Source organism: Gossypium arboreum, chromosome 9, assembly GCF_025698485.1.
Source record: "Gossypium arboreum isolate Shixiya-1 chromosome 9, ASM2569848v2, whole genome shotgun sequence".
Classification (NCBI taxonomy): Eukaryota; Viridiplantae; Streptophyta; class Magnoliopsida; order Malvales; family Malvaceae; genus Gossypium; species Gossypium arboreum.
The window spans coordinates 83,648,547-83,656,318 of record NC_069078.1 but is presented as its reverse complement, the minus strand read 5'-3'; the positions used below and the strand labels follow the sequence as shown (position 1 = coordinate 83,656,318).

The 7,772-nt window shown below is 30.6% G+C and overlaps 1 protein-coding gene across 1 annotated transcript; it reads left to right on the top strand.

Annotated features, from left to right (window-relative positions):
• Positions 1-390: 390 nt before the first annotated feature.
• On the top strand, positions 391-3,911 carry LOC108456893 (uncharacterized). Its single transcript, XM_017755626.2, has 7 exons — positions 391-615; positions 979-1,045; positions 1,135-1,196; positions 1,285-1,374; positions 1,491-1,630; positions 3,139-3,193; positions 3,434-3,911. The coding sequence occupies exons 2-7, from the start codon at positions 979-981 to the stop codon at positions 3,638-3,640; spliced, it is 621 nt and encodes a 206-aa protein (XP_017611115.1). The 5' UTR covers positions 391-615; the 3' UTR covers positions 3,641-3,911.
• Positions 3,912-7,772: the final 3,861 nt, after the last annotated feature.

The following is a 7,772-nucleotide window of genomic DNA, read 5'->3' as shown; positions in this document are numbered from 1 at the left end:
TGTAAAACCTTTTGTTATAGGACTCCAATAAAAGTAAGAAAAATTAAAATCTGAAATAAAAATAAAAATATGAGCATATTTTTTTAAAGAAAAATAAAATCTGAATAACAAAAGGGTTCAGGAATCCAATGTCAGCAAGCCAATAAAAATATGCCACGTGTAATATTTACTTTTCTACAAAACCAACGCAGTGATCTCCTACGTGGCCGATTCGTATCCGTCAAATAGCTAAAAACCATCTTGAATTCGGAATGCTGAGCTGTACTTGGGGGTTTTAACTTTTAATTACCGTCAAAACTATAACGACGTAATAATCGTGGTCCCTAATTAAAGACGGACTTGAAATCTAATTATATTAAACGATCAATGATCGAACTTGAAATCCGCCAACTTATGCGGCCCTATATAAGCACCCGTTTTCTTCTTATCCGTCGACTCCTTTTCGTTTTTGCGTGACCTCGAAGCATCCAAAGCATTGAAATACCCTCCTTCAATTTCCCGATTCCAACAAGTGATTTCAAAAAACCCTAACCCTATCTCCAGTTTCAACCACGTCTTGAGTTCGTTTCGCTTTTCTTTTCGTAGGTCGTTGCTAATTCTCTCTTTTCTTAATCGGTAAGTTTCTCTCTTCAAATCCTTTTATTTCTTTATTGAATCCATCGCATCTCATCTGCAAATCGGTTTCTGTGCTGTTTGTTTGTTGAAATTTTCTTTTCCCAGTTCTTTTTCCTGATTTAGATGGAAGATTCTTTTACTGCGTTTGAAGAAATCCCAAAAGTTTTAGGGTTTTCTTAATTCGAACTTACTCAATACCACGTACGTGTATAAATTTCTCTCGTGGAGATTATTTATCATGTTTGTGTGTTTCGTCTCTTGAGGTTGAGCTGTTTTAAAAATATATATATATGTACTTTCTTTTGCTTTTATTTCTCAATATCTCCATAAATTATTGTGGGTTAATTCTGTTTACTTTGTCAGATGGCGGCTAAACCTCTTACGAGTGAAGCAATCGCCCTCACAGAAAAGAAAATGGACATGACATTGGGTGAGCTTTTAACTGTTTCTGCCTTTTCGAAGTTATTTTCTTAGGCGGTGAACATGTTTCTGATCAGTTTGCGTTTTCTATGGACTTAGATGATATCATTAAAATGTCAAAAAATACTTCACATAAATCTAAGAAACAGCGAAGGATACCGGTAAGAATTTTTTTAATCTAGATAGCACATTTTTATCGATGACCATGCTTAAGTTGATATTCTAACCTGTTCTTCCCTTTACTATCAGAATAAAATCCAGAGACCTGTGAGTAATGCTGCTAAAGATAAGGCCTTGAAGGTACGACAGTACATGGACTCGCGGGCCTCTGTTAGACAGGTGTGCAATTTATTTACTGCTCTTGTTGATAAATTTTCATGTCTACTTGAGCCATATTATGACTTGGACTCCCCCTTTTTTTTTTTTCCCGATTCTGCTCTTTGCATGTTAATCAGGGGGTTCTAGCTCAAAGAAGGTCTAATTTCCAGGGGAACCGGTTTCCTTTTGCGGCTGAGGCTGCACGTAGGGCTGCAGTTGCTCCAATACGCAATAGAGCATTTAATACTAGCAGGGTGGGTAATTTGAACAAGCCAAGGTATATGGATGTCAAATAGTTTATATAGTTGCTTTATAAAGTAACTATGTTTTCTTTTAGCTTTAATAGTGGTGTTTACAATTAAAACATAATTACTGCCTTCTAATGGTGGATTCTTATAATTGAGTCATTGCAGGTAAATTATGGATCTTCTACAATATTGATGACCTCTGGAATGTGTTCCTGGTTAACTTATTTCAAGTTGCATGTTATGTGGAACACCTAATATTTGATCACATTTCTTGTGGAAAAGGCAAATGTGGGATTAATTGAAGTATTTGGCTATTCTTTGTTTGCACTACTCAAAAGTAGTATGCGAGTAGCATAAGCTTTGTATCTATATCGTGCAAGGTCCTCAGATTAATTGGTGCCTATTTTGGAATTGGTTTTGCCTTTTGGGTGGGGATGTTGAAGCATTGAGTAACGATTGTTGAATGTGGTTATAATGTTTGAAGAAGATTGATCTAGAAAAATACATGATACCAAGTTTTGATGAGCTGTGCAAGAGATGAATGTGTACATTCAAAAAATAGTTCTTGTAGTTGGCTTATTACATGATTTGACAACTGTTGACATGTCTAGAAGTGTTAATGGGGTAGTTTGTGCTCATTCTAATGGGTTTTGTAATTCCATGAGCAGGGTCAACCATTAATTTTGATTTCCTTTTTCAAGTAATTTTGGCTACTTGAGATTCTTTGATGGTTTGTCATTGGAGGTCACATATCCTTCAATTTACACTAGTTTTAACTAGTTGGGAGAGCTTGTGGTTTATGTAAAAGCCCTTGTTCTAAACTCTTTTTCCAGTCCACTGTTGATGGTTCATCCTTTTCATCTTTTCTATGGTTTCTCCTGCCTGCTAAATCCATGGTTGGGTTTTATGTTCTTTTAATAACAGTGGTTGGTTGACACCATGATACACCATTTAAAACGAATATTTTTGCTGAGGAATATATTGTTGCTGACGGTGCCATATTGATATCTGAGCTAGAGATATGAAGCTGGAAGAACACTGGGTTGGGAAATATTGAAAGTTTAAGCTGATTTTATCTAGTTGTCTTGATGTAAATTTGACTTCTGTTATGCTACCTTTTCTCAAGTGGTGTAGACTTCAAAAGGTGGGGTTTAGGGGTTTGCCCCAATTGTTGTTGCTGCTTGTCTGGATCATGGTAAATTTCCTGATGTGGTTTCCCCCTAGTTCTGCTCTGCTTTTGAAGCTTTACTCTCCGTTGATTGCAATGAATGTCCAGAGTGGGGTTTAGGTGCATGATCATGTTTTGAAATTGAAAAAGTTTTGCGGAAAATAAAGGGAGTAGTACAGATTGTTTGTTTTGTCTTTCTGTTTACTGGAAATAAATAGTCTTCCTATGCTGGTAAGATTCCCAATTCTCAACTTTTTGTTGATGGTTGACGGCATGTTTGGTGAAAGCTTAGTTCCTCCCTGGAGTTACCTCTGTCATTGTTTTGTCATGTTTTTGTTATCCATTCATGGTTTTTGCTTCTCGGTGTAGGGTTGGAAGACCACCTGTCCAAAGGAGGGCTGCAAATGGCGGTTTTACTGCAAAGGTACTCATTTTTCTCCAGAAGCTCAAATGGTTGGTCATAGGCATGTAGTGAATTGTAAATAATGCTTTTTTACGGATTGGAACGTAGATTCTATAGATTTATTGGCTTTTTAACTTTGCAAATTAATAGTTTATGATTCCCAATTGGATTGGAATTGTCTTGTGTGACTAAATCGTCATTTATTTGAATTTCTCGGATCACTTGTATTAATGCTAAGTGAGCAAATTTCCTTTTTTGTAGCCACAGCAGCAGCTACAACAACAACAACTACAGCAAGACCAACAAGAGAACATAGTAACAAAACAAAGGCCTAAAACATTGGATTCCCTCTTTGCCAATATGAAAGAAGAGCGATTGAGGGTATTGTCACATCAGAACAATGGTGTACAACCTAATGGCCGTGGCCGACAAAGAATGCCCTGGGGAAGAGGCCGTTTTGGCAACTGATGTATGAGATATTACGAGTGTCATATGATAGGTTGTTTGTTGCCCTTGGTTTTCTCTTTTCATGTCTGCATGCCAATGGGGATATTGTAAACCAAAGGATTGCTGCATCTTGTTTTCTTTGACTTGCGCTATCAACTTGTCAGTCAAGACTGTTTTTCTTATATATGTTGGGAAATGTGGGAATTCAGTATGTTCAACTGAAACTAGGAGGCATGTTGTATGGTAGCTATATTTCACTTGCTAGCAATATACCATTGGATTTGTTACATAATGGTGTTTTATTTAAATGAGAAATCCATGGGGGGAATCCTTTATTTGTAATTTGTAGAGCTTGGGTGCTAGCTGCAAGGTGCTAAGTTTTGTTGGAATTCATATGTTGTCTTCACCCTGACAGTACCATCCAACTTCAAATTAATATTCCAGACCGATATATGCCGAATTTATATAATGATTTTGTACGATATATCTGCCAAAAGTTTGGAGCATGAGAACTTCAAAATTTATTGCTTTGACACCTATGAATTTTCTCATATGAGCGATGATAAGTATTTTCACATGAACCTAGGCAGAGGGATAAAATCTCAAGGAATTAAACAAAAAACTGGATAAAAATGATATATGAACATTCCCAACTTGGAATTGAAAACAAAAAAAATCCCCATCATTTCCTCTTCTTTTTTCTTTTTACAACAGAAAAATTTCAAGTTATTTTGAAATTAAAAAAAATAAATTTATTAGAAAAACACTTTTCAGATGAAGGTTTGGATTCATTTAGTCCTGAACATCAAATAGCTTTTATATCTTTCTTGTAATTTTTTTATTTAATTTATAAGCTTTTTATTAATATTTGCTATGTACTACAATTTATTGTTATCATATAAAATAATATTATATGCTGACAGTGTCACATCATCACATTTTTATTATGTTTTAAAAATAACAAAGATAATGAATTTCAAATTTAAGTACTAATTAACCCTTAAAAAAAATAAACCTAAGAGGTTATTTAAAATATATAATTCATAGTTTTGGGGAGTAAGTTGCAAGAATATACAAAACAAAAGGATGAGAAATTAATAAAAGAATTGACACCATAATGAAGTGGAAGTTGGGTCATAAACAATTGAGATGGTGCCAACAATACCATTCACTACTTTGCTTAGTGACAGCTAAAGGCTCTCCCAACAACATGCTCCATAACTTGGTTCCAGCGCACTCTCCTATATATTGTATTTCATTGGACAACAATGATATATTTCAATTATGGTACACTCATGATATATCTTTTTATGTAAATATTATATTTCTATAAATTTGGGTAATTACCTAGTTGGTCACTCAATTTTTAGGGCGTTTTTATTTTTGTCACTTAAAATAAAATCCTTACAATTTCATCATTCAACTTTTAGGTGCTTTCATTTTAGTCACTCAAGCCATTAAATCTCTAGCATCAATTAACTTGTATACGCCACATCATGCTCACAGTTTTATTTTGGTCACCCAACATTTAGGTCGCTTTTATTTTAGCCATAAAAAAATCTTTATTTAAAGTATTGATTGGGGTAAAAAAATTAAAAATTAAAATGAAAAGTGGTAAAACTAAAATAATGCATTAAAAAGTTGTTAAATTGTACTTATTTATCACATTGCCCAATTCTAAATTTCTTTTTTAAATATTGAAAATTTAAATTTTAGTACATAAAATAAATTAAATAAATAGTTAAAAAATTGTTCCTTGATAATGTAATTGATTTGTTCTGTAATATTATAATTAATTAAATTAATCTCCTAAATTTTAAAATTTTATTTTATGTTTCCATATTATTCTTAATGAAATCAACTCGATAGCTCATATTTAATAATTGTTTGTGAAATTTAAATTTATTTTAATTATACAATCTTTACTCTTTCATACTAAGTTAAAACAAAGAAAACCATCACAATTAATTAAATTAATTGCTTGTTTTTCGTTTGGGTAATAAAGTGATGAAAAATTATGGAATTGGTTTGGCATGGAAGACTCAATATCATATCATCAAAAGAAATTTGGGTTTCATGTACAATTATGAAAGATGATTTATTTGAGTTGATTTTAATTTGGAAACATAAAATAAAATTTTAAGATTTAAAAGGAGACTAAATTAATTAATTTCAATATTACATAAACAAATTGCTTGACACGATGAAGGGATAAAATTTTCAATAACTTATTTAAATATTTTTGATATTTTGAAATTTAAAATTTCAATGTTGAAAAACAAAAGAAATTTAGAACTTTTGGCAAGGGTTAAACAAGTATAATTTGACAAATTTTAAAGCATTATTTTAGTTTCTACCCTTTTTTTTTTTTCACTTTAATCCTTAATTTTTTTTTACCTAATCAATATTGAAAAAAAAATTGTAAACATGATGTGGCGTGTACAAGTTAACTGCCATTAGAAATTTAACAGTTGGGTGACTAAAATAAAAGTGCCCTAAAAGTTAGGTGACCAATTAGGTAGTTTACCCTAAAAATTTTACATAACTTTTTTTTACTACATTAATTTTGAAACTTGACAATTTTTCTCAATGTAGTCCTTAGATTTATTTACGTTCTATTCATAGAATTTGAATTTTGTTAAAGTGTGATAATGTTACATTATAATATTTGTGTCATGTCATAACGTGAAAACTATATTAAAAATTATATTTTAGATTTTATATAATTTTTCAAGTTTATAAATGATGACTTACAATTTTAAAATGTCGTATCTTCACATCTTAATAAAATCCAAATAATGAAGAAGATTGAGAAAAATTGTCCTTGCATCAAATTCTAAGTTTCTTTCTCACTTATCTTCTTCCTCTTTTGGTGCATCGAATGGAAAAAGAAAAAAGAAAAAAAAGAGAAGAGGTTCATATGCAAATGCAATAGCTTACGCATGTAAAAAGTGAGAATATTATATAAAGGTAACATGCATCTTCATGTACCCATCTTATTTTATTACATTATTTCTCCTTCAAGTCTAAGCTTCTTCATTTTCTTTTTCTGTGTTACGGTAAGGTTAATGTACGGATCTAACCATTTATGTATTTACATATATTTTCATATTCCATTATGCTTCTAATTATTTTCTTATGTTTTTTCAATTTACTTTTACTCATTTTAAAGCCTAACTTTTTCCTTATTCAACAATGACACAGAATAAAAATACGCCACCTTTTATGGTCCTTCTATCTAGGACTTGCTTGAATTTCATAATTTGTGTTTTTTTTTTTATGTATTATATAAATATTTACCATAGTATTTAAATTATTTTTCAGATTTTTCTATATGTTGAGTATCTAGTGTTCTTAAAAAATGAAAGATGTTATAAACAGTGACGGAATATAGTGGAGACCCAAAAGGATCATGACTACTCTAAAACGGTAAAATTTTAATTTAATTTTTTATAATTTATAAAATTTTTAGTTAATAATAATAAAATTACACTTTAACTCCAAAAAAATAAAAATTTTATTTATTATGAAAATATAAAGAATTTCATAGAATTTCGTACTCAGTTCTAGTTATAAAATCATAAAGAATCTTAATTTCGGAAATATGGACTTTACCCCATAGAATTTATTCCCTGCTATAAAAATTTCCATCAAATTTACGTGATTGAAAGAAAGCAAATCATTCTTCCCTTTTCTTTTTCATATGGCATCTAAAATCCCCCCTTTTCTTTTCCCAACAATTCTATTTTCTATTGAACACTTGAGTAGGTATAAAGTATTATTGTCAAAATACTTATCTGTTTAACATAATACTAGATCATAGCACACATATGATGTAAATATTCGACTATAAAATATTTTTATTAAAAATTAATTTAATTTTTTATCTAAGTGGCAAAATTGAAAGTTTAATATAAAAATGAGTTTTATTGATTTAATATAAAATGTAAAACATATAAATATAATTGTAATAAAATCACTTTTTTTATAAAAATATATTATTTTTTCCTTTCACAATTGAGTTAGAACTTAATTGATAGGTAATATCAGTTCAATCAAATGTTTAAATAATAGTATAGATTTATTATTAAATATAATATTTAATCCCAATTGTAAAAGGAGGATTTTTTGAGATATTAAATTTAAATTGGTA

Bases quoted from the DNA above. Each gene is read 5' to 3' on its own strand.
- LOC108456893 (XM_017755626.2), top strand. From the start codon at position 979: ATGGCGGCTAAACCTCTTACGAGTGAAGCAATCGCCCTCACAGAAAAG. The intron at 1,197-1,284 runs GTAAGAATTTTT...CTTTACTATCAG, and splicing joins AGAAACAGCGAAGGATACCG to AATAAAATCCAGAGACCTGT. The intron at 1,631-3,138 runs GTATATGGATGT...TTCTCGGTGTAG, and splicing joins GGTAATTTGAACAAGCCAAG to GGTTGGAAGACCACCTGTCC.